This window comes from Procambarus clarkii, chromosome 66 (assembly GCF_040958095.1).
Source record: "Procambarus clarkii isolate CNS0578487 chromosome 66, FALCON_Pclarkii_2.0, whole genome shotgun sequence".
Lineage (NCBI taxonomy): Eukaryota > Metazoa > Arthropoda > Malacostraca > Decapoda > Cambaridae > Procambarus > Procambarus clarkii.
This window is the reverse complement of record NC_091215.1, coordinates 24315307-24342729: the sequence shown is the minus strand read 5'-3', so window position 1 is coordinate 24342729 and position 27423 is coordinate 24315307. Positions and strand designations below refer to the sequence as shown.

The window sequence follows — 27423 nt, the reverse complement described above, 5'->3', positions numbered from 1 at the left end:
TAAAATCTTGGCACCATATTAAAGCTCTCAACCAACCATAATAATATACACCTTTCTTAAATGATGTTATCTCAAATACATGAAAATTTGAGTCATAAATAAAAAATTATTTGGAAGTCAAAAGTAAAAATGAGAGAACTTTGCAATAAATATTGCTAGCTTTAGAAATTACAGGTTACTGATTATTAATATTTGTAAAATGTCACACACTAAATGATATCAATATTAAAGAGAAAATTATTAACAAAAGACTTAAGGCTAATTGTTACAAAATCTGATACACTTACCTGTTCGTTGCAATGTCTATCGTGTAGATGAGTCATGGCACTAAACCGTCTTCTAACCATGGGGTCACAGCCTGCCCATCCACACTGAATTTCTGCAAAATGTGGAGGGCAGTGCACTTTGCAGGCATGGTGGTACACCTGACCAGCACTACTAAACACTTGGCTACAGCCACGCCATTCACATAAATATTGCAAGCCACTAGCTTTTCCAGGCCGTCGTGCCACACCAGACGCAAGCACTTGTGGGGCGGGAACATGGGGCGTCTGAGGCCCCTGGCTCACTGAAGTTTGTGACACTGGAACAGCTGTTGGACCAGCTGGAGCAGGAGCAATGGCAGAGGGCAAAGAAGCTGAAGTCTGAGCACTGTATGTTGATGCACTACTACTGCTGCTGCTGTTGTTGCTACTACTACTACTACCACTAGAACTCTGAATCTGGACAGGTGGAGGGGTGGGCGTCACACGCACATCTGTTACAGAGGGTACCGCATGCACAGTTCTCACTGCTGTACTAACAGAAGCAACTGGAACCGTTGTTCCAGAAGATACCACTTGTACAATTTGTTGTCCAGTCACTTGACGCGGTAACACTAACTGCTGACCTTGGCCACCCTGATGCTGATTACCTGCCAGCACCATCTTGGGGTTGGGCAAAATAATTAAAGTCTTTGCTGTGGATCCTTGTTGCTGAGGCGCCAATAGTACTGTACCACCCACATTACCAGGCATCACCATTTGACCACTTTGACCTTGTTGTCCACTCACTACTACAGGTTGACCTTGATTCCCAGCAACAATCATTGTCTGACCTTGGGCACTTGACACTACCACTTGTTGTCCCTGACTGCCTGGGACCACCACAGTCTGACCTTGGTTACCACTCATCACAAACTGATTTTGGCTATTTCCTTGCACAAACACTTGTCCCTGACAATGTGGAACCCCCTGCATAATCACTTGTCCCTGAAAATTATTCCCTCCCTGAACCAAAACCTGGTGTTGGCCACTACTGTTTTGAGAGAGAATCATTTGACTTCCTAAAACCTGCCCCAACTGTCCCTGATGAAGGATAACTTTTTGTGTTTGTCCTGACTGCCCTTGTTGGATAACCTGCTGGATAACTTGTCCAGCAGATGTTCCCTGAATGATCTGCCCACCTTGCTGCATGATCACACCAGTCTGAGTGCCAGGTCTCTGCAGGATCACCTGGCCTTGGGGTGTAACAACAGTTTGAGTAGGTGCTCCTTGCTGCTGCCCAGTTAATACTGCTTGACTCACTACCATTTGCTGTGGAGCAGTACTGTTTGCTGGGGAAAACTGTTGTCCTTGACTCAACACAACTTGGTGTCCTTGGGAAATAACTTCGCCACTCTCACTTCCATTCTGGCTAACATATAATGTGATACGACTGTCTGTTCCTGCTCTTGGGTCCTCCAGTGCTATCCTCTTAGCTGGGGTGTTATCAGGAGTAGCAGGCCTCTTCACTCCTTGAACAGATTCAATACCAGTCTGACCATTAGAAGTAATTGGACCATTAACTTTTAACTGTTGACCATGGTTGACAAATTCCAGACCTCTGTCACTAATTCTTAATTCACGATCAACCACACCGTTTAATATGTCTCCACCAACTGTCTTTTCTAAAAGATCCGCCAACACATTCTTTTTTGTTTTGGTTTCTAATTCCTCCTCTTTTAAGTCCATTTCAGACTTGATCCCATTTTGTAATATGCCCTCAAAACTTGTCACTTTCTTATCATTCAATCCAGAGGAAAGAAACGAATTTGAATCATCTTCACAACGTTTTATCTGAAAAAAATAAAAAATATATAAATTAAATAATGAACTGTACTTTAGTGTCCTAATATACAGTACTAACATAATAACTTCATAAGAATTTAATTACCATACACTGACTACAATTCACAAATTAAAAGATAAAAGATCATTACAAATTTGAGGAATAATTTCATCTGATACCTGATAGCCAAGGGTCCTGGAGCCAAAGTGTACTCACCCTCAGTCACAGTAAAGTACACACTTAACTACACTTAAAAAGTAAAATTACAGTCATGGAATAATGATTATCACCACGCTAGTGAAGGAGATTTTCCATTTAACATTTAGAATAAAATTATCAACTACTGACTTTTCAGAAATGACTAGAAATAGTGATTATGACAACTTATTAGATTCCTATATAAACAACCAGGTTTCCTCTGTGGGAATCCCAAGAATTCTTTAAAACTTTCTGGTATCAAAACTATTGTTTACAGTTAAAACCCTTTTTATTTTTATTTTCCTAAGAACCACTTGAGGCAGACAGTAGAGCGACAGTCTCACTTCATGCAGGTCAGCATTCAATCCCCAACCATACAAGTGGTCGGGCCCCATTCCTCACCCCCCCCCCCTGCCCCATCTCAAGGCCTTATTCTGATCCCTTTCAAGTGTTATCTAGTTCTAATGGCTTGGCACTTTTCCCTAATAGTTCCCTTTCCTAAGACCCTACCATTGGTGTAGGGAGAAGAGAAAGCAATTACTACCAAAATGATAAATCTAAACATCTGACAGCCATTTAATACAAAAAAGCACGGGAAATAATCCAATCTGTTGATGAAGCAATCGGTAACAGATTGGTATGCCAGTCGGTTTAAAGAGAAAAGTGGCGTGAAAAGGCAAGAGAGAAGTGGGAAGGAAAAGGGAAAGGGATACAAGGGATAAAGAAAGAAAGAAGGGTAGAAGGAAGGCCTGAAAGAGTCTTAAGTCATAATATTGAACCTGCACAGAAAGTGATGCATAACTCGCCGAGAAAGTAAACAACTTTTGAACTCTTATTGTAAGTAATTATTTAGCAAATTCTACATACTGCTTTATTTCAACATAACACGTAAAACTTAAAAAATATTTAAAATCCTACCTCATTACATATTCCATTGAAGGATGTTGTTTTTCTAATTTGAGAGTCACTACTGCTATCCTGACTATTATCAGTGTGTTGTTGCTGCAACTGCTGCTTTTGAATATTTCTTGACACCTGCAATGATAAGTCATCACTATACTGTATTTATATAAAAAAGGTAAGCCGAAACGTTTGCGTACATTCACCAGTAAGTAAATGCATATAGGATAACATGAATATATAACAATTAAATTTTCCATCATAAAAAGTAAAATACACAAGTAAAACACACAAAACTTAATTTCTCTGTTAATAAAGGCCGCATTCATTAGGAAGAGAGCAATTTTAGGAGAAAAGAATTAACACAGATTTTGTTTAACAACAATTAGCCTACATACTCAATCATTCCTGTAAAATGCAAGAAAATCCTTTAAAAATCTGAATAAGCATACCACAAAAGATTAGAAGTTTCTGCTGTTAAGTCTTGTTAATGAAAGAATTGCCAAAAAGTATTATTCAGAAAACCCAACTACAGAAATACACATGCAGGGCGCACACAAAGTTGTTCCCAAACCACCGCCGCCGCCACCATTCCTCACATGACAAGGGAGGAACAAGACCAGACCAGAGACACAGGCCAGCACCAGGCACCAAAGCTGCAGTACAGCCACAAGGGGCAGGAGCACCAGGTGAGAGCAGTAGCATAGCTTCCCTTCACCACCAGAGCTTGATTCTTCTTCTTCATGGGTAGACAACAATGGTGTTACCTGTACTGGTGATGGTGGTGGCTGGTGTGGTCCATGCTGGCCCCCAAGACCCCCAACAAGACCCCCTGACACTACCTGCATCCCAGGGGAAGATACCATGCTTGTAGGACTCAGCATGGGTCCCAAGGGCCCTGGAGGACCTTGGGATAGTGCTTGTACATATGATAAAGCACCTGTGGTACCCCTGGGCTGCTGTGGCGGTGTAGAGGAAACAAGAAGGGGTCGTGAATGGGGAGACTGGTGGGGGTGGAGAGGGTCCATGCTGCCTGCCTGACCTACTCCCACTGGCGTTACCTTGTTGGCCAAAAGACTCTTGATAAGAGCAGAATTATCTGTTCTGCTGCCTGCTTGAACTTGTTGTGACTGCTGTGGGGATTGTTGCTGCTGTGCACTGCTATACACACCTTGAGACATGGTGCCACTCACCATGCCCTTCAATGTAAACACAAGTCCCTAATTAGTCACTTCACCTCCAGTAAACAAAAACATTTCAAATAAAAATGAAATAAAAAATAATACAGTTACTAACAGAAAAAAATTCTTACCTGCGGTGGTCTGACAGGTGGTGGTGGGGACGGTCTGAGTGGTGCTGAGAGCTGAGCTTTCAAAATTGGTGAGGAAGGGGATATGATGCCATCAGTTTGAGCTGTAGTTGCTGACACCAACTGAGGAGAGCCCATAATGGAACCCATAGTTCTCCCCTCAGTAACCTGAGCATTAATGGTGTTAACAGCAGGAATAACTGGGGTTGGTGTATATACAGGAATGGTGCTGTTTATTCTCATGCCCCTTTTCTTCTCGGGCATTGGTGGAACAACAACGCCATCCCGTCGCCTAATGCCATTGTAGTGCCACTTTTCTGCCCCTTCATCCACCGGTCGTCGACTGGGACCAACACCAGTCCCAAACACTTTCCTATCAGCAGTGAAAGGAAAAACACATGTGTGTACATATACTTTTTAAAACAAGATTCTCACACAGAAATTATCTACTAATCCAAACCATATAAAGCACTATTTAAGTATTAAAGTTTACTTTTTGGCATTAGTTTTATCTGTAATGCCTCTTTACATGCCCAAAAAATATTTGCCATGAACAAAACTATCAAACTATACCAGCAGCTATCTTACCTAACACAATTTGAGAGGAGGACTGGATTTAGACCCTGCTTCCGGCCCATGGAATGCATAGAAGCAGCAAAATGGCGATAAACAATTGCTTGTTCTATGGCATTTCCATTACAAGCTTCATAGTTCTTCATGACCCATTCTTTAACAAACTCCTCAACTTCTGGCGGTACCTGTTGAAAATATTGTTCACTGTATAATTAAGGATACTTACTGATTGTTAAATTATTTGCCTAAAGTTGAAAATTGAAGATCAAGATAGGAGGAAAAAAGTATAATTGTAGTGTTTTAAGAGAAGGTATTGGGGATCATATGTTAGAAAAGTGAGAGGGAATGGGGGTAGAGAGATTACTAAAAATGGAAGTACTGTACATGAAAGGAGAAATGTTACTATGGGAGTCAAGAAAGACTTGAGAAATGGTCTACTACTCACATCTTTCACATATCAAAGTTTAACTTGGCAGTGGAAAAGTGCAGGATGCTCAAGAGTATTAGCAGTGTAAACACCTTTTTTTTATAACATCTGGCATAAGAATGAGGGATGGGTATAGCATATGAGATATGGTAAGAGTGATGAAGTGTAGAGTGGGTGAAGGGGGGAATACTGTACACTTTGGTGGCATAGACATTTTAGTAGGATGATGGGTAATTATTTAATGAGAAGTGTGAACCATAGCAATATATCCAGTAATAAAATCATATGGTAGAGACGGGACTAGTAGCCGAGCAAAAAACAATGGAACATACGAACAAATGGAAGAAGTGGCTAAAAGTTTAAAGTCTGTGTAGCGATTGACCCTCCTGGAAAAAATCATGTGAGGGGCCACCACTTGGTGGAAGCAACTTAAGAGCATTGCACTATAATATAGATATAATTCATTATGTAGAGAAAAACAAAGATAAAATTTGACTAACTGTAGAAAATAATTTGATTGTCAAGTCTTTAAAATCTACCAGATACACAGTGAGAGTAATTCAAGGAATAAGCACACCTGAAATTTGGTAAAGTAATAATTTAACCAGTGAGGTTGCATCTTCAAGAAACTGTTAGGTACATCAATCACAATGACTTGCTTTATATTTATAGTATTACCATGGTTAGCAAAAGTGAATTTGAAGTAATTTTAGTGTATAAATAACTCAATGAAATCATTGCAGTGTCTCTAATTCATGCAGTGTTTGTAATAATTTACGGAATCACATTCTCCAGTATAATCACTATCATTGTCAATGGCTTTGTTATGTTGTATATTTAATGGTCATCACAACCTTGTCATTTTGACATAATTTGGGGAAACAGACTATGAAGTAGAACCTACTAACAGTTTCCTTAAAAATGTAGGCACTCTTCCATAGTAGGCACTTAAACTATACCTTGAGGTAGTTAAGACAACATATTATATTTTGGTGAAATATCACAGAACTTGGATGAGAGGATACACAAAAAGAAAGATGACTGTCATACAGGTAACACCAACAATACTTGCACAAAAACCTGGAGCAACATCACGTGCCCCTAAGGATGCTATATGCATTATTAAATAAAACATTAAAACTCATTACATAGAATACAACCATCAAACACCAATAATTAAAAATTTAGAATTCCTACTTGCCCTGACCTCACCTCTTCCCGTTTCTCCCATTATAAGCAATAGCCCTGTGCATTTGTTAGATTTGCAGAAGTTCGTACAGGTAAAACATTATCTACAAATAATGTCATCTCAAACTTGATGTTTTGGTAAATTATTGTCAGCATATTTTGATCTGTTCAACCTAATTCTAACAGCAAGTAATTCTCTAATTTACAACATTTCTCAAAGATAAAAACTTACAGCATTTAGTGAACAGACAGGCTGACAATAGCACATTACAATCATTACTCACTATTCTAGCTGCAAGTTTCTTTGGATCACCACCAGCAGCAAGAGTAGCAGCCATAGTTGCTGCTGTTGTCGTAGTAGTTGTTGGTGTAGGTGGTGATGCAGCTGCGGGGGGAAGAGGTTTAGTAATGGGGGTCTTGGGGGCAACAGTTGCAACCGGTGGAGCAGGAACTGTATTACTAACAGGCACCACTGGAGTGACGGGAGGAGGGGCTGGTGCTGGAGCTGCTGTAACAGCAGTGACCACTGGAGCCGGGGTAGGAGGCGGAGGAGGAGGAGGAGGAGGAGGAGTTACTGGCTCAGGCTCACTCACTACTCCAGTTACAGTTTCTACAACCTAAAGAACAGAAGAAAAAAGTGTCAAGCATTACACATGTATTAATAAATAACAAAGGACAATGAAGGAAAGAATACCTATCCACTTTCCCTAGTAATATACTTTTCACATTGCACAAGAATTTTTATGAAACAGCATAAAGAGAGAAGAAATAAGAAAACGATACACACCACTACAACATATTTGCTATTTGAATACTGCCTTCAGCACTGATCCTCTTTCATGATAGTATCACTAAGGTATTTTCTTCCTCCTCCCCCCAACCCTAGGACTAAATTTTTCAAACGTATGAAAAATAAATTGTGACAAATTCCAAATAATGCCATTATACAGTACTGACTATCAATACTGTATAACAAATAATCTAATCCGAGTATGAAAAAAAAAAAAAAAAAAAATTACACACACACGGCCACGTGCTTTTCGGACGTCTCGGGATTGAAACTGAACAAATAACCTGTTGTGTTCGGCTAAGTGTGTGTCATACTTAAAAGCAGGGGAAAAATTTGGACAATTTTATTCCAGATATTTGAAAGTTTTGTTTGCACTCACCAATATGAGAAGTTTTGTTTCACTTGTTAACTTGAAGAATATAGTTGATGGAGTATTATTATTTAGATGGAAAAGGTGGTGGTGAATGTTGGTGGTGGTGTGTTCACAGAAGTGGATATTAATGGTGATGAGGTAACTTCAGCAGACATACATTCACCAGGTACTCTAATGTACCTAATGCCATGGTGGAATTTAAAGCTTCTGTGACATCCTTCAGTGTATGAACACTGCTCAAACAGTGCCCGATAAGGTAATTGGGCCAACTAGGCCCATTTCCCATCCATGGGCAGTGAGGCCTGGTAGGCACTGGGCTTAACTGTATTGAACATTTTTATTGAGACTTCCTGCCTGACCAGTTAATTGGACTTTTTGTATTTGGACAAACCCAAAACAGATAATGGGCATATCCAGGTAAGTGGTGTCTTGAAAGTACATGCATACGTATGCACCTCCCCACCCTCCCACACATACACAATTAGAAAGAATTGTTTCAGTGTCAGTAGTTAACAAATGGAATGCATTAGGCAGTGATGTGGTGGAGGCAGACTCCATACAGTTCCAATGTATATTTGATAGGGCCCAATAGGTTCCAGAATCTGTACACCAGTTGACTGAAAGTTGAGAGGCGGGACCAAAGAGTCAAAGCTCAACTCCCGCAAGCAAAACTAGGTGAGTACATACGAGACCACGGGGTCTTCGTGGTCTCGTATGTACAACGTGTGGACAGCGCTCGGGGGTCGTAGTCCTAAGGGCCCAGGTTCGATTCCCAGCTGAGGCAAAAACAAATGGGCAGTTTCTTTCACCCTTATAAACCTGTTCACTTAGCAGAAAATAGGTACCTGGGATTTAGACGGTTGATACTGGCTGCTTCCTGGGGATGTGTGCGCACGCACATTACAAATATATGTAGTAGACGTATTGCAGGGAAAATAGATTGGTTAGAAAGGCGGGGTCCAAGAGCTAATAGCGCGACTCTCTAGGCACAAATAGTAAATGGTAAATACACGCATTGGTTTGCAAATTATAAAATCTGCAAAACAATTTTTAAAAAGTCCAGAAATTTCAGATTTTGGTTATAAGAAAAAATATGAAACCTATTAGCAATGTTCTGGACATTTTTGTACTATATTGTATATATAGATATCTACAATCCTAAAAATGTTAATATAATTTTTTAAATTCACAATCCCTTTTAGTACTAAATATTCCAAAAGAAAAATAGTTTTGATTTTAGAAATAATATACAGTACTGCAAACATGCTTAAAACTAACACACAAATATACAGTAGTCCAGATTTTCAAGGTCACACTATATTAAAACAATTGCCAATGAATTCAACACGTGAAATGGTCAATGGCAAACTGTTCTGAATTAACTTTTTAAACTACAAAATGTGATAATTGCTTACCTTCATACCAATACATGCTTCAGGCCCATAACTTTGTGCTTCTACAGTGAGTAACGAGATGAGTGTATGAATGGATCCTGTTGCTCGAACTATAGCATTACAAGCTTGAGTCCCCAATGATGATAACGAGTAAAGACACTCCAAAGTGTATATCAAAAGCATTATGTCATGGATTGTAAGATATCTGCAGATTTGTCCATACACCTGTAAAAAATTTACATTATTTAGAAGAAAAAATAAAATAATATAATAGAACATGTCACTTCATGCCAAAATAGGAATACCAATTTTCTAATACTAGAAAACAATCCATCACATAATATTTACCGGAGAATCAATATTGTTACTAAGGACTTCTTCATTTGGGTCATTCATGGCAAGCTTGTTGAGGACTTCCAGACACCTTAGGACAAATGCTCGGTCTGGTGAAGAGACACCTTTACATACATGTGCTAGTAACGAAGCCGAACACGAGTCAATTTTGGGGTCACGCAGTTTTACCTCTGGTGCTATATTTCCCAGGGTATCCAGAGCATTGACAGCCAACCCTCCCCATTGTGAACATATGCACAAAACTAGAAACCTGGAATAAAGGATTCTTAATTACTTTAATGTACAAATGCAATGACTGAATTTTGTAAATATTTATTATATAGTACAGTATAGGCAAAAATAAAACAGTACAGTATAATCAAATTCCATCTTATAGACTGTCCCCAAAACGGTATCTTATTATTACCCTATTTCTCATTTTCAAGGGATGATAGCAAAAAGTTATCTTAGTCTTGATATACTTTTCCAGGAGGTACTTCCTGAGGAAATGATTACAACAGAAAAACCAGCACAGTTCGATTATGTCTGCTTAGCCAATTATATTTCCCTTTTGTCAACAATAACAAAAATCATATATACATTACCACATTTTGTATCTTCACTTGCAAGTGCCACACCCAGCCAATACAAAACTTTAATGCCTCTTAATGAACTGAAAATAATTAGCCATAGTGTTACACTAACAAAAAATATCTAGGAAACAAACCTGAGACATGTTTGAGACTTTGCAAGACTTGGTACATTTTGCTCTTCGAAAGATAAATTGCGAATTATATGAAGAATTTGACTAATTCGTGTTCCCTCGGGATCCTGTGTGCCAAGATCCCGTCCTAAATGAAATATCTCTATATCTTCTTTTGCCAGCTTAAGGTCACTCCCTTCACATTCTAGAAGCTGAAACAAAAAATGCCATTAACATTGTTATGTCAATACAGAACTAGAATCAATTTAACACATTATTAGTCTACTTTATATAAATTGTAAGGTATATGCTCTTAACAAAATGTACTGAACTGCAGATGGAGATGTTACCTATGATTCTATAACACTCTTAAATGGATAATATTTCAGCTTAACCTATTGACAGAAGTATATTCTGGAAGGTTTGGTTCTGGCTTGTATTTATAGTAAGAAAAACCTGTTCTTGCTATTTATACCATTAAAAATGCTTACAAAACCTTTTTATTATAGATTTATTTTTTTGGGGGGGAGTAGTAGCTTCTAATACAAAATATGTTCCGAGTAACTCCACACCAAGTCATTAGTGTTCCGAGACAAACATCACAAATAAAACAAATAATATTGCCAATTTTTTTTCATTATAATAAGAAGTGTGTGTACTTTCCATATACAGAAAACCATGAAAAATCATTGAACAAACTGTAAATATAGTACAGAAAAAAGTCATAATTTTACATTAAAACTGTAAAAGTACCGTAACACAATAATAGGATAAATGTTTTCTATAATTAGAATATCATTAAATACAACCAATAATTTATGTATTTTTACATAAACAAATATAAAATTTGCTAAGTATTTTTATGTATTTTGTGTGATAAAATACAAAATTAATTCTTCACTTTTGCCTATATGAATTTCTGTTCACTCATGTTTTAATTCTAACACTGGAATGCATTCTCGAACTTAAAATTAATTAAAGCATTTATATTAGCAAAATACCTTGAACAAGAAGAAAATGTTAACCACCAAATTACAGTACAAGAAAACAAAATAACAGATCATCATGTATAAAGAAACTCCTCTTTTTCGCTGCCTTCAATGGTGCCTCTGAGCAAATGCACTGGTATCCCAAGACCAAATTTTTATCAGCTATTGGAGATGATGCCAAAATTAGCTCAACACCTAGGTAGAGTAAATGAATTCCAGAATGCAAGCAACTGGAAATCTACCCAGACACTTCTGTGTGAATAGCTAAGCACTTGAGTGGACATTACAGGCCACGAAGCTGCTTCAACAAAAACGCAAGATGCTAAAAACCACTCACTAAGAGCAACCTGGCCATGAGTGCTGGACCCCACTCCCGAACGAGGGGCACCAGGCGAGTGTGTGGTGGTGGTTGCCTCACCGGACCCCTGGTTGACTAGCGCAGCCATCTGGTAGAGGGAGGAAAAGCAGCGAGGTGGTATTTTGGGTATTTGGAATTGCGTTTAAGTTTGTGTTTGGTATTCTTTCATATCAAACATTTCTCTGAGCGTTTTGAGTGTTTGTGGCCCCCTTTTCAGCAGAGTTTCCTCGTATTCTGCATATATGACTCCTTTAGCTTCCCTGGCTCTTAAGAGGAGGCAGAATTTTAGTACCTGCACCCAAATGATTGAGACACAATCACAGACTCTTGGTATGTTGAATTTGGCCCTGCAGTACCAGTGCATAAGGTCTGAGGAACCACCAATGGGGTCACCCAGAAAAGGATATCAAGCTTCTAATTATACTGTACATACAATATGATGTATAACTTTTATGCTATATATCACTACGTGCAAAACACTAAAACAAATATTAGCCAATGTCTAAATTTGTGTGTTAAATAGGTGTTAGGCATGTGCGGATTTGAGGAAGGCATTCTGGGAAATATTAGCTCTACCACATTTGGGTGACATTTGCTTCTAGCGACGTGTGGCTGTGCGAATCAGTTCTAAAATTATGTTTTGAAACCTAAATGTGTGGTCAAACATTAATTCATATGGAAACTCTTTTTCGAGGTACTGTATCTGAATAAACGATACCCACTGCAAACATGGACCAAATCATGCTTTTTGACTATTCACTTATAACAGCAAAAAGGTCAGTACTGAACAATAATTACAAATTAACTTGTCCCCGATTCTTGTGATGCACTTAATTTCTCAATGGAAATATGCTTCATAATATTGTAAATTATTAAATACGTAACTAACATCTTGGACTGACTTCTAGATTTTCAACAATTGGATAAAACATGACATCAGAAAGCACTACAGGTGGCTATTTATTTGCATGGGTTTACATCCCAACAAATCCTATAGAAATAAAAAATAAATATTTAAAAAGTATATAGGAAAAAAAAGAATTTGTTCCAGACTGTACTGAACAAAACTAGAGATTAACTTATGAAAATGATAACCTCTGTGTTTGTAGGGACCCTCGATCTCAAAGAAGACAATATGTAGCATCCGGAGAAGCCTTGTGGGGCACCCGTGTACACTCATTGTCTTCTCCTACCACCTCCCTATATTTCATGTACCATACTTGCCAGCGTAAAAGATGAACACACAAAAAAGATTTTACAAGGATATTTTATGGAAAAAATTAATGTTTCATCATATATTTGAAAGAAAATTTAGAAGTGGTTTTTGTACCTCAACTCTTACTGCCTCTAAGATCAGTTGTACAATAGTTTATTTTTGGCAAGAGAATTGCTATACAGAATGTGAAACTTGTATTTCGGGATGTGATGTTTTGTGTTGCCGCATAAGGCCACCAGGGCTGCGCACCCGGTAATGGCACACCATCACAGCACGCTGGTTTTGTTGTCATTCACTCAATGGTTGACAGGTGTATGAAAGTTTAACATTCTTTTCAAATATCTAGGAGCATTATTCATTTAGATAATGAATAAATATAGGATCTTAAAGGTAACACAGTCTTTAAATAATGTATGACATACCAGGCGTGGGTTATGTATGTTGGGTAAGGTGGAGAGATGATGCGAGCTTCCTTCATAACTGCCAACATATCGTAAGCAATTCCTCCTAAGTTTGTGATAACAGACTGTGATAACTCGGCTTGTTTTCAATATATTATTATTAGTAACGGTTTTTATGCCTAGTGAACGTAGCCAATATGCTTCATCGGGCTCCCTAGCCTAAGGCACTCGGTCTCACACCCGTAATATGGCCACATTAGACACAGGACAATTTTTTGATGCATTTAAAAATAAAAAACCGTGTCTTGTATGCTGGAAAATAAAATATTTTGTCATTTTATTTTATTTAAATCTTCATTACACAAAAAGGGTTACAACATTGGTTATATGCAAGGTACAAGGCTAGTTGTCACAGGTTGCCGAGTTCTTCCAGCTCCTCAGATGGTCGGCAGGAACCATGGATGCGGTGTGCCTTTCCTCTCTATCGCCACACTAAGACGCTGAAAGAGGAAACTGGCAGCTCTAAGGTCTCTAGTTTCAATTAGCTTAGAACCCAGATCCTTCAAAAAACTAGCAGCACTTTTACTCCAGGTGCCAAGTGTCTCGGGGCAATGGGGACAAAACTGTAGTGGTGATCAAGATCTCTGTATTTACGAGACTTGAATGCTTCCCGGTGAGTGGCAGCACTGCCTGGATGTGCAACACTGAAGTCAACATAGGTGTTGGCTAAAGTTGAAATGAATGTGTAGTCCCACACCAACTGTCTACCATTTTTCCAGGGGTTCACTGATTTTATTATAGTCATATTATTATGTATATACTGCATACAAAGAAAAAGTTGGCGAGAGGCAGTGGGTATGATTGCCAATTGCAATCATACTGAATTCTTCCTTACTGAAGAGACTAGCCCAGAAATTGTATGCAACACAAAAATTTATTCATTTATGATTTCATATTCATTTTGCAAATCCAGCTATTTATGATTCTCGCATTAATTTTGCAATCTTATTTGCACTATATTTACAAGATAGCTTCGATAAGTTTATTTAGCACTTTCTTCTAACTGTTAGTTGATAGCAATCAACCAATTAGCAGCCAATGCACTCTACAGAACTTTATTGGATATGTGACCGAAGATCATATATAAGCAAAATAAACGTATTATTTGTGATTCACACATTTAAAGCATTCTATTTCTCCACAGCTTTGTTTTCTTTAATGTGAAACACTAAACTTTCAGAGGAGGAGGCAGCTAGCCCCTATTTGCACTAATCATAGTGGTTTGTAAGGGAGAGGGGCGGGGGTTGGACTACTTCCTCCTGTGCTGTCTACTGACACTGGCTACAGAATCTTGTAATGCAAATGGAAGATGACAATAAATTTACAAGCCGTATTTGTACCAACTGAACATATTGGAGTTATACAATATATTGAAGTTATACAATATATTGAAGTTATACAATCCAGTGTAACTATATATTGGAGTTATACAATCCCTGTATAAATCTAAATCCTGTATACTAAAAATGATTGCAAACATCCATAAAAAACAAAACATGAGCAGTAGAGTAACAGAGAAACACACACATTGCTGGTGATGGTGGGGTGGAGGGGAGAAGGGAAGTAGCTGGTGTAAGGAACAATTGAGTATCGGTATAATTATTTTGCGCATCAAATAATATTGGCATTAGCATCCAAGTTTGAGGCAACAGACTGGGGGGGGGGCTGCCACACCTCATCTTTACAAATGTAAGCATAAAAATATTTCAACATACTAATATAATGTAAGAAATACCATCCATGAGGTTTGTCACTAACCAGTCTCTCTCTCTCACTGTATACAGCACTACTTTGACTACCTTCCACCTGTTGCAAAGCGAGCCAAGTTCAAATAGTGTATTGTGTCTAACACAGAATACAGAAATCAAATATGCATCACTAACTGTTCAATAGGTGTTCTCTCTTTGGACATTTTAAAACAAAGTAAGTGATATGCATGTCAATATTCTGTAAAGTGTGTAATGTGCAAATACTACAGACTCAAAAATTGATATAAATAAATACAGGGTGCATGTACAGTAACACATATCTATACATATGCATGTTTCCCATTACGACAAATTAAAACCACTAGTGACTCCCAAAACTGTGTATAATTTGACAATAAGAAAAGCTAAGTGAAGTGAGAGAAATAAAGAAAAGAAAAAAAATTCCCACAGGACACTGCAACCCATCATGCGTCACCAGCTACCAAAAGCAACCAACCTGTCAACTCCTCCCACTGACAGCATCGAGCAATATTCAAGCCGTTTACTAAAAGATAGCTACTGTCCTCCAAACAGACCTGTGACAGTCATGGAAAGCTTGACAGCTTAACCCTGCCACAATGTTCTTTAACATAGGGAAGTACTTTTGCTGAAGTCGAGAGACCAATGATTGCCAGATACACGAGGATTAAATTGCACAGGTGTATACTACTGAATGTATTTGCCTTTACTAAACCATTAGCCATCTTCCTTGACTGTTCCTCGCACCACTTTGGTGTGGATGCTGCCTGGTGAGCCTCAGCCCACTAGTAAGCTGCACATATATCCTCGTTTGTGGAGTACTCACACTCACGTAAATATCAGCAGAGACAGCATGCATGCTTTAAGGAATTGTTCCCAATATATCAGGTTGGGAAACTCAAGTTATGCTTCATAATACCTTGGCTAGGTCACATATACTTGATGCAATTGTTATCTTCTTATAAAATAGAATGCCTTCTTTGCCTCCTAAACTGTCTGCTCAAATCTTCAGCTGTGATACTGAATAGGTGAAGTAAAGCGAGACTGAAGCTACCGAGCTAAAAATTAAAACATCGCAAGAGGCTCAGTAGACAACAAAAAATGATGTGTGAATTTTTTTAAAAATAAGTAAAAAAAATTATACTTTGCAATATCCAGAGCTAAAACCCACTCATAGAATTGTGCCAGGTATAAGCATCCACAGAAAGAACAGGAAGGCCTAAGTTATGATGTTAGAGCATTAACCCTTAAAACTTTTGCTCTCATTTTTAAATGATAAGCTCACAATGCTTCTGTCATTTGTGAATGATTCAATGTGTCACTTAATATTCAAAGTTTCTAAAATTTCTATGTGGTTGGCATTTGACATTAGAGACCACTGGCAATTGCTTGCCATATTGGGCAAAAATCCTAAAAGCCTTAGTTACCTACCTTGACATTATTAAAAAACTGGCACAATGCCGGGTGCATCAGCATCCATTTACCGATGCCTATTCTTGGAACCATTGATGTCATGCAAAATTTCAAAGACTTTAATGGACCAGGAAGATATTTCTGATAAGAAATCTCTTTTTAATAGTTTACTTGAAAATTAATTCTCAGAATTTGACATTTCCAACATTTCTTCACCTCTCAGAATTGGACATTTTTAACATTTCTTCACCTCATTACAGCCAAACAAAAATGAATAGAATATTTTCCCAAAATCAGAAATAAATAATTTATAATAAAAAGGATTTTTTTATGCACACCAGGACAGGTACCTAAGATACAGTTTGAGGGTTAATATCACTGTAGTCTTTTATAGACCTGTATATTAAGATGTAAGGTGGAATGAGGAAGATGCCAACATACAGTACAAATTCAACCATAAGTTTTTGATGATTTGAATTAAAAAGTTGCATACAGCATTTGGTCTGATCTTCTAAATTAACTTTATATTAAAGTACCTGTATGTTTATGGAGTTTTACATTCAAACCAAATGATTTGAAGAGCCGGAGATGAAGTTTTATGATCATCGATAATAATCTCTTCAGTTGAAAAGGCAAAACAAACATTTAGCGTATATTTGGGACTTGTATGATGAATATAAATTTACAGTTTTTGTCCTCACAGTGTCATGTTTTCGACTTCACTGCTTTATAAGAAGACATGCAGGGTTCAGTTGTCCTAAGATCTATGGTCCTCAGGACAGGAGTTTGTACCAGGAATGGGCAGCCACCTCACAGTCAAGGAAAAACATCACCCTATGCAGCAGTGCAAAATATGCCAAGAAAATCTCCCTTCCAGTCACATCTAACCTACTCATACTTTTTTTACCCATAATTAAGGTATGGTATTTGTACATCTTCACACTGTGTATCAAAGACGTAGATATATAATTATGCAATTACTGTATTGATGATTTACTAAATTAGTACTCTAGAACTAGCCCCATGATGATTTTTTTTTGTTCTATATCCATATGTACAGTATATCTCTTCACTATAAAGAATACAGACAGATTTTCAAGTGGTCCCAATGACTGTATGTTTCAATGAACAGATTCTGATAGTAAATGATCTTTGCACATTCTTCAGCTTGGAATAGGGCTGATAATGTACAACAATATTCCATTCTAGATAGCACTAGATCTTAAGTACCATCATTCTTATGGCATCTCTTCTTTGGAAGCTTCTTGTTATTCAGCCTGTCATTTTCTTGTAGTTGAGACAGGTACTTTAAGACTTTTTAAAGAACATGATAAACTATTTAAAATACATTCCTAATTGCATAGCCCACATCAAATAAAATACTCAAACTCTAAAGAGAGATTGCAAATCACACAAGAAAATTAAATGAAAGTAAATATACTTTCCAACCCATCAAAAAAAAAACTTTGATGGGTTGGAAATACTGTACCTACTAATGCCAGGAGAAAATTCACTAGCAATTTTAGTCAAATTAATATGAAATCTTACCTTTTTTAGTCGTTTTGATATGGTTTCTTTTTTCAGTTGTGTGATGGAGTCTGCGGATATTCTACGAAATATGGGCTCAGCTATTTGTTCAAAACACCCACTACCAAATCTATTTTCTAAGATTAAATTTGTTTCACTTGTAATGCAGGAATCTCTTAATATTGTTGGTTCACAAGTGTCTTCACATAAAAAATTTTCCTTATCATCAAAATTTGCCAAACTATCACTGCTCAAGCTATGCACATTTTTACTATCTATAGCACCACTAGAACCAAGTCCTGCAAAACCAAATCTGCATAAATCAACTTCCTCCTCCTCCTCCTCTATAATCAGCGGCTGATCGACACTATCAGGAATGAGGAGGTCCAATACACTATTATCACACAAGGAGTCAATCCAAAACTGGACCAAACTTCTTCCTTTGGTCTCCTTATATGTATTTAGGAAATATTTCTGCGTTTCCCCTGAAATAAAAAATGGGTAATTAAAAATACTGCTTCTTAGAACCAAATTGCAATAACAATTAACACTTGTTTTTCTATCTACAATGTTATTAATAACATTTTAATAATTAAAATATAATAGCTATAGTACTTACACACTAATCTACAAAGACTGACCTATACAATACTAAATTTAAATTAATTACATACTGTACTTTTCTTCTTCCTCTTAAAAGAAGCTTTCCTCACTAGCAGTGGCCAATGTAAAAGTCTTCAAGCGCTAAAACATTTCTCTTATGAATTAGTGTAATGCTGTAAAAAAGTGCTAGACTCTAATGGAGGTTGATCATCTATATTGCTACATATTGTGACTGACAATGAATAAATGAACATTATTTTTAAATACATATGACCTCTCATTAAATACTCCCCTTTTATCTACATGTTATTGGCTCCCCATGCCATAGTGAAACATAGGGTAATAAAAATATTAATTCAATTTTTTAAGACGGGGGTTAATGAAGAAGTTAATGGAAAATTGACAATTATTATAACAAAATATTTGATACAACATTCAACAAAGTGCCTTGATAAGTGCAATATAATACTTACAGTCCTTATAAACACCAGTGTGACCCAACATGTGCTCAATTAGGCGAGGACACTGGCTAAGCTGCATAACATGACGACCCTCATTGCTCAGTATGGTGCATACATTGAAGGCAAAGTCATGTTCATTTGGCAGTGGAGAAATTAGAGAGAGTGCCAGCTTGTCATACAGTGAAGGTCTGTACACCTCTACCGATAACCCAGAGCCACCTCTGATTGATTCTGGTGGAAATTAAACAAAAATTAACTTACCAAGCAAATTCAATATAAATTAATTAAAAATAACAATGTGGTTGTAAACAGCAATACAGGTATTCTTTATTTAAGTTCACATGACATTCATTACATCAGTTTGCTAGATACAAAATCTAGATCAATATTTGACACCATATACAGCACTGTAAACAGAAAAATCTGCCAAACAACATCAAAAGGCATATACAGTTCACATTTGTCGCAATCTACAGAACAATTTTACGCTGGAATGCATTCCATGAGAATCCATGTTAAATCAGATTTGTGTTTTAAATGGGGTTTTACTTACTGAAATTTGTAAAAACATTCTTGCAATAATAAAGCATTCATAACTGCCAGAACAATTCTGGTTTATTGCCAGAACAAACGTGAATGTCTTAAGTGGAAAACTGGATAGTTTTCTTCAAAAAGTGCCGGACCAACTGGGCTGTGGTTGATATGTGGGCCTGCGAGCCACTCCAAGCAACAGCCTGTTGGACCAAGCTCTCAAGTCAAGCCTGTCCCCAGGCCGGGTTTGGGAAGAGGAACTCGCAGAACCCCATCCAGGTACAATCCAGGCTAATGCACAATTTATTTACTACAGTACTCCCCTTTGCCATAAACAAGATTTTTTTTAAACTACCCAATCTAAATCAAACATTTTAGCCACTAAATATTTTTTAGATTCTGACACCACCGCTCTCCTGACAAAGTCTAAAATACATACAAGAGCTCTAATTTTTTATTTCAAGACAATACTAGTTTATGAACATCAAACTTCACTTTCAAGCCTTGATCGCTTTTCGTCCACTTGGTCTGGCCAGATTACTCTGGCAGATATCTTGTCTACTAACAAATAATTATCAAAAGAAAATGAAATGAAAATCCTTAGGTAAAAAGATGTAGCACAAATAAAAGATCATTGTGACCTAGATGCGTCCAGTATTGATTGTTGGCCTACTGAGCAAGAGAAAAAAATTGCATATACTGTACTAACGTCAATATATCATTCGAATGTGTGTAATTACAACTTAGGTATTTACACACATACGTAAATACACACATTCATACGCAAATATACACACACATACATACATACACATTTTTACATATATTGAGAAGTGACATACTGTACTAAGAAACATGCTCCAAACTAGTAGTTAATGAGAGTACCAGCAACTATGGTATTCTCTCTACACATCAGCCTCCCTCTTCACGGGTGACAATCAATAGAAGAGAGCAGCACGCCCCTTGCCACCCTAGAGGCCGCTGGGGTCGTGTTCAATATAGCAAAAGGAAAGTTCTTTGCTCTACTACTTTTTCTATGCTTATTATAATACAAAATTCCTACATTACATCCTACAAAAATTCATAACATTGTAGAGTTAAAGTTGACATCATATCTTCAGTCTTAAATCATTCACAATGTTTTAAACATTGTGAATGTTTGAAAATAGTATTCAATTTCATAGATGTCATGGTTTTGGAAAATAAACTGCAGATTGCATAACAAAATTATGAAGAGAAGACTTTGAATCTCGATACATTTTCTCCCTTTTCTCCTACTTAAGTCATTGAATGCATACAAAATATTTTCTCAGGTGGGATACAGCTCAAATTCACTGCAAATAATAATTAGACAACCGAGTACACACACACACCATTCCAGATAGATGACAATTTGATATCAAAACCCTACTAAGATTATATTACTCCATTATCATGTCACATTCCTCTTAAGCATTAACAATTCACGTAATGAAAAATGTTAACTAATGGGCATTTTGCTGTAAGATCATTCTTAAATTTTCTACAGTATAATGGTAAGAACAGTTTTATCTTGGCTTAACAGTGAAGTTTAGTTGTGTACATAAGAATGTGAATACCATCCAGGCAAGTGACTGCATGTAATGATCTTACCTAAGACGTTGTGCTGTTGATGGTTGTAACAGAGGGGAACAGTGTTAAGAGACCGTATAGCACGTTTGGTCCTCATCAGTCTGGAGTCTTCTCCATCGTCCATCTCTGCCCCACGCTCCTCCCCATCCTCCCCAAGAAAATTAATGCGTTCATATGCATCAAGGTATCTGCAAAAAACAAAATACAAAACTGGTAATGTCACAATATAGTACTTCACACACATTTATCAAGTATACTGCACAATCACAAACACATGCACGTGTACACACAAACATACACAGCTCCTATGTAGAAATGCCTTGTCAGAATCTAAGTCCCAAAGGCAGCCTATCAATAACAATGCATCCATAAATACAAAATTAATGAAATACCAAAACATATAAATTCATGAAGTACTGTACACTATAAAACTATCATTCCATCAACACAATAATTTGCAAAAAAAAAAGGTGAAATGGGAAAAACAGTCTTTAGAACTATTGAAAGGGAAGGGGTGATGGTGAAAGGAAAGATATGAAATGGAAGGGGTGAGAGTGAAAGGGAAGGGGTGAGGGACTGAAAGGGAAGGGGTGAGGGACTGAAAGGGAAGGGGTGAGGATCTGAAAGGGAAGGGGTGAGGGTCTGAGAAGGGACGGTGTGAGGGTGGGGGAGTGGTGACGAGAGAGGCGTGAGGATGACGGGGGGGGGGGGGGTGTGAAGGTGAGAGGGGTTAGGTGTGAGGGTTTGGGGAAAGGTGTAAATAGAGTGAACATAAGAACATAAGAACAAAGGTAACTGCAGAAGGCCTATTGGCCCATACGAGGCAGCTCCTATTCTATAACCACCCAATCCCACTCATATACTTGTCCAACCCGTGCTTGAAACAATCGAGGGACCCCACCTCCACAATGTTACGCGGCAATTGGTTCCACAAATCAACAACCCTGTTACTGAACCAGTATTTACCCAAGTGGTAAAGGTGTAAAGGTGTAAAGTGGTGGTGAAGGTGTAAATAGAGTGGTGGTGAAGGTGTAAAAAGAGTGGTGGTGAGGGTGAGAGGGGGTGAGGGAGAGAGGGGGAGGAGGAGAAAGGGGGAGGAGGAGAGAGGGGGGAAGGGGGTGTGGAGAGAAAGGAGGGGTGAGGGGGAGAGAATAGGAGGAGGGGGAGAGAATAGGGGGAGGCGGATCGAATAGGGGGAGGGGGGGAGAGAATAGGGGGAGGGGGGGAGAGAATAGGGGGAGGGGGGGAGAGAATAGGGGGAGGGGGGAGAGAATAGGGGGAGGGGGGAGAGAATAGGGGGAGGGGGGGAGAGAATAGGGGGAGGGGGGAGAGAATAGGGGGAGGGGGAGAGAATAGGGGGAGGGGGAGAGAATAGGGGGAGGGGGAGAGAATAGGGGGAGGGGGAGAGAATAGGGGGAGGGGGGAGAGAATAGGGGGAGGGGGGAGAGAATAGGGGGAGGGGGGGAGAGAATAGGGGGAGGGGGGAGAGAATAGAGGGAGGGGGGAGAGAGAATAGGGGGAGGGGGGGAGAGAATAGGGGGAGGGGGGGAGAGAATAGGGGGAGGGGGGGAGAGAATAGGGGGAGGGGGGGAGAGAATAGGGGGAGGGGGGGAGAGAATAGGGGGAGGGGGGGAGAGAATAGGGGGAGGGGGGGAGAGAATAGGGGGAGGGGGGGGAGAGAATAGGGGGAGGGGGGGGAGAGAATAGGGGGAGGGGGGAAGAGAATAGGGGGAGGGGGGAAGAGAATAGGGGGAGGGGGGAAGAGAATAGGGGGAGGGGGGAAGAGAATAGGGGGAGGGGGGAGAGAATAGGGGGAGGAAGGGAGAGAATAGGGGGAGGGGGAGAGAATAGGGGGAGGGGGGGAGAGAATAGGGGGAGGGGGGAGAGAATAGGGGGAGGGGGAGAGAATAGGGGGAGGGGGAGAGAATAGGGGGAGGGGGAGAGAATAGGGGGAGGGGGAGAGAATAGGGGGAGGGGGAGAGAATAGGGGGAGGGGAGAGAATAGGGGGAGGGGAGAGAATAGGGGAGATAAAAGGGGGGAGGGGGAGAGAATAGGGGGAGATAAAAGGGGGAGGGGGAGAGAAAAGGGGGAGGGGGAGAGAATAGGGGGAGGGGGGGAGAGAATAGGGGGAGGGGGGGAGAGAATAGGGGAGGGGGGAGAGAATAGGGGGAGGGGGGAGAGAATAGGGGGAGGGGGGAGAGAATAGGGGGAGGGGGGAGAGAATAGGGGGAGGGGGGGAGAGAATAGGGGAGGGGGGTGAGAATAGGGGGAGGGGGGGAGAGAATAGGGGGAGGGGGGGAGAGAATAGGGGGAGGGGGGGAGAGAATAGGGGGAGGGGGGGAGAGAATAGGGGGAGGGGGGAGAGAATAGGGGGAGGGGGGAGAGAATAGGGGGAGGGGGGAGAGAATAGGGGGAGGGGGAGAGAATAGGGGGAGGGGGAGAGAATAGGGGGAGATAAAAGGGGGAGGGGGAGAGAATAGGGGGAGATAAAAAGGGGAGGGGGAGAGAAAAGGGGGAGGGGGAGAGAAAAGGGGGTAGGGGGAGAGAAAAGGGGATGGGACAGATAAGGGGGAGGGAGAGAGAAGGGGAGGGAGAGAGAAGGGGGAGGGGGAGCTGGGGGGAATAGATACAATGTATCCTAGAACAAAAAAACTTGTATATATCTATTGTATGGCTAGCAAGAAAAAGGTCAGTGTTAAACAAAGGTGGACTCTCCTTCACTTCCACTGTTGCCTCCAATACTCCCCACAATAACACCAACCTGTCTTGCAATCACCGTTCTAGACGACTCTCACCCACAGTGCTGTTTACGTTTTTGGTCCTACTATTATTGTTGTTTTAGATTCAGCTACTTAGAACAAAAGTTTTAAAGTAGCACGGGCTATGGAGAGACCGTAGTGGACTTACCTGGCACAGGAGCGGGGCTGTAACTGTCCTACTGTTGTATAATCAATCAAACTATAGCTGCTTGCGGTCACATCCCCACAGATAGGTGGCGAGAATTATCGTCCAAGGACGAGTCTCTCGCACATTTCGATCGGGTGGCGCTTTTACATACAAAGCTTGTACCATACGAAAGGTTCGAAAATACTCGTGTTAAATAGGCGTTTTACTGCAAAAATTTCTTCCTAAAATAATTTGTTACTATTGCCTTTTCAGGGCCAAAAAATACTGTCTGGGCCCACATGGAGTAGCACTTTTCTGATGTATTGGATTTATCCCCGATATTCTACTGCAGTCTGTTCTGGTGCAAATTATGGTACAAGGACCTCTGAACTCCATTCCAATGTGCAGTGTGTGTGCACCTTGAAAGATCAGCTAATAGATATTATGCGAGACGACGACATGATGCATGTCATGTCTAGACGAAGAGATAAGGTGTGTGTGAAGCAGTATATGGCGTGTTGATGGGTCGTGCCTCACACAACCTTAACTGGCCATGTGATCACAGGTAAACAGTACCCAGCCGGGATCACGCCCAGTACAAGTAGCGGATCATGTCTCGGGTTCCTCGTGCCTTAATGCTACCAAACGTCAAATTCTCTACACACACACACACACACACATAGTAACATGATGCATATCTGATCGTTAAGAGTAAACAAGAGTACTATTTGTGTAATAAAGCAAGGAATCTCAAGAAGCGGAAGAGTAAGGGTGGTAGGAAAGTACAGTATGGAGTATTGATCGGCCGCCCGCAGCCTGGCCCCAGACGCACACGTGAGGTCGGCCCGCCAACCTCCACACATCCTCCCCGCGCACACAGGCGTGTACACACACAAACGCGCACACACCTGCCCTACAGCCCATCCCCCCCGCCGACGTCGTCGCGTTATACCACCGCCATGGACACAAGAAACCCACATGAACACTCCTAAACGTACTGCGGCCTAACGCTAACATTTTCTTCCGCCAATGTTTTCTATCATCATCACTACCAACACCCTGCACAAGAGGAGGTACATATCGCTTGGTTGCCGCTCTCCGCATAACCTTGCATTAGTTAGCTACAAAAGTCACTAATGCAGAAATAACTACATCAATTGACTTATTATACTTAAAGAAACGTTTTGAACCCTTACAATTAAACTTACATATACACTACCGCATACCTGCACCTTAATTTATAGGAAGAGATGAGTCAGGTGGAGTGTACCCTAGCCTCAAGGTGCTCGCCTCTCCACACACAATGCACTGCATAATTTCCACACACTTTCCTATCACTACTACAAAATCCTAATTTTAAACCTAAAAAGCTTCAAGATGGCAGGATAAATACCATGTGATGTAGATTTGGCCTTATGCAGTATAACAAATGCAAAGTCGCGCCACCGAAGCGAATACCTTTCATAAGGTATAAACAAAGATTGTGAATATAAGCAAATAGGGGCCTCTCGCAATGTACATTTATGTACACAAATGTTAATTGCTTAGCCTACAGAATATTAGAATTCAGTTACTGAATCCAGTTTTTAACATGTAAGCTATGCTAAACCAGCCAAGTGTGAAGAATGTTGGTGTTTATGTTAGGTTAGGCAAGTCTATAGCTAGCTCATCAGTGCTGTAACTTATTGTGTTAAATGAGTACTGGGGTTCAGTTCCTGAATCCATTATGTGCCTCTGTAAACTTTTCCATTACCTCTCACCCTACTGGTCTTAGTTCATTTATGATACAACCCCTAACAACAACAACGCACTTGGGCTAGTAGGCCTTGTAACCTTCTCAAGTGCTAAAGAACCCAAGATTCGAGGAGAGTTTCCCCACGATACAGTGAGTGGGTCCCAAACTGCAAGACATCCTGGTCACATGACCAGGCCCTACCGACCACAAGGCCCGAGTCACGTGATCAGACTACAGTGCAACTAGCAACTGAACCATATAATACTGGAACCTATGAACAGAGAATATCTTTTATAAATTTAGAACTGAAGCACAGCGCTGGAACCACATTTTTTTCAGCGTCTCCACAAGGTAGTAAAATATACATCCCGTATTGTTTTATTGTTTATTTCATTATGTCATTTATTTTTCAGAAAGCTGAAACAGCAAACAAATTAGTTTGTGCAGATGATATAGATTAGGCTACTAGTGACTGAAAGGGAGGCGAGACAAACGCGGAGATAAGATTGTTATGATAAAATTTAGGTCGATAGACTGTACAACCACTAATGATAATTAAGATGGCCATACGAAGAGGGAGAGCCTTGTCAATCATCAAAGCAAATATTGAGGAAGTGTAATAAATAGGAAAATGGTAATGAAAATAATATAAAATTTCATATGAAAGAAACAGGGTGGCACTGAATGTAGAAGAGGGGGGGAGGGGGGTAATGGGGGAACGGAAGGTGCGAGTACCTCCTTACCCTAACTCCACACAATATCCATTACATGTCGGTGTTAGGTCCCACGTCAAGGTGATATTAAGCCAAGATGAAATTTGACAATGGTCCTAGTATCTTATTCGTGCCCCCTAGAAAACCCACTGGCTTTCACATGGTCCAGATAAGAGCCTTTACACCAGTTTCACTATGATCAGGTTAGTCTTTGAATTGTGCAAGTTACAAGCCCCGTTCCTGTGTCAGGTAAGTCCACAACGGACTCACCATAGCCCGTGCTACTTGGAACTTTTGTTCCAAGTCTCCACAACTTGGAACTTTTGTTCCAAGTAGCGAATCTTAAAACAACATTTGAATTGTGTCCACAAACACAAGGTCGCCAAACTGTCTGATAATGCACACAAGCTTCAGATAATCCTCAATTAAGCTACAACCTTATAAATTTTTCGTTGTTTTGGTTAAAGCATGTGCGGTGGAACATGGTAAATATTTCAACAGATACTGGACACTAAATCCACGTCGGAGAGAAACCATGGACGTGCGTGCTTCCAAGTTTGAACGGGATTTTTTATACAAGCAAATCGACAAAATACACCTAATCTTTCCGGTTGCTTAAGTGAATATCTTAAGGTCAATTATTTCGCACTGCTGTGTTATTTAGATGCAAAAATATAAAGGCAACAGTATAGAGGGAGCCTGGTCGAGCACGCTTTCCTTTTCTTAACAGGATGCATTGCCCCGAAAATAAAATTAACACCTTTGTTTAGCAGACCTACCAGGTTACATCAGCGGTAAACCATTCGGGTTTAAAGAGCTCTGGGCTCCGCCTCCCTCAGCCGACCCAACGCCTGGGGCTCCGCCTCCCTCAATCAACCCAACGCCTGGGGCTCCGCCTCCCTCAATCAACCCAAC

The 27423-nt window shown here is 39.8% G+C and overlaps 1 protein-coding gene across 3 annotated transcripts in view; it reads right to left on the bottom strand.

Moving 5' to 3' along the window:
* The window catches only part of LOC123769278 (Brahma associated protein 170kD), an 82147-nt gene that overhangs the window by 12227 nt on the left and 42497 nt on the right, over positions 1–27423 (bottom strand). Inside the window, exons 4-15 of one of the 3 annotated variants that reach the window (XM_045760370.2) lie at positions 21195–21361; positions 19044–19262; positions 17989–18452; positions 10301–10488; positions 9589–9844; positions 9262–9465; positions 6968–7300; positions 5084–5253; positions 4499–4868; positions 3954–4385; positions 3205–3321; positions 288–2096 (exon numbers count right to left, since the gene is read on the bottom strand). In XM_045760370.2, coding sequence (XP_045616326.1) covers positions 288–2096; positions 3205–3321; positions 3954–4385; positions 4499–4868; positions 5084–5253; positions 6968–7300; positions 9262–9465; positions 9589–9844; positions 10301–10488; positions 17989–18452; positions 19044–19262; positions 21195–21361 — 4729 coding nt within the window. The remainder of the gene's footprint in view (positions 1–287; positions 2097–3204; positions 3322–3953; positions 4386–4498; positions 4869–5083; positions 5254–6967; positions 7301–9261; positions 9466–9588; positions 9845–10300; positions 10489–17988; positions 18453–19043; positions 19263–21194; positions 21362–27423) is intronic. The other 2 variants (XM_045760371.2, XM_045760372.2) reach the window with 2 other exon arrangements.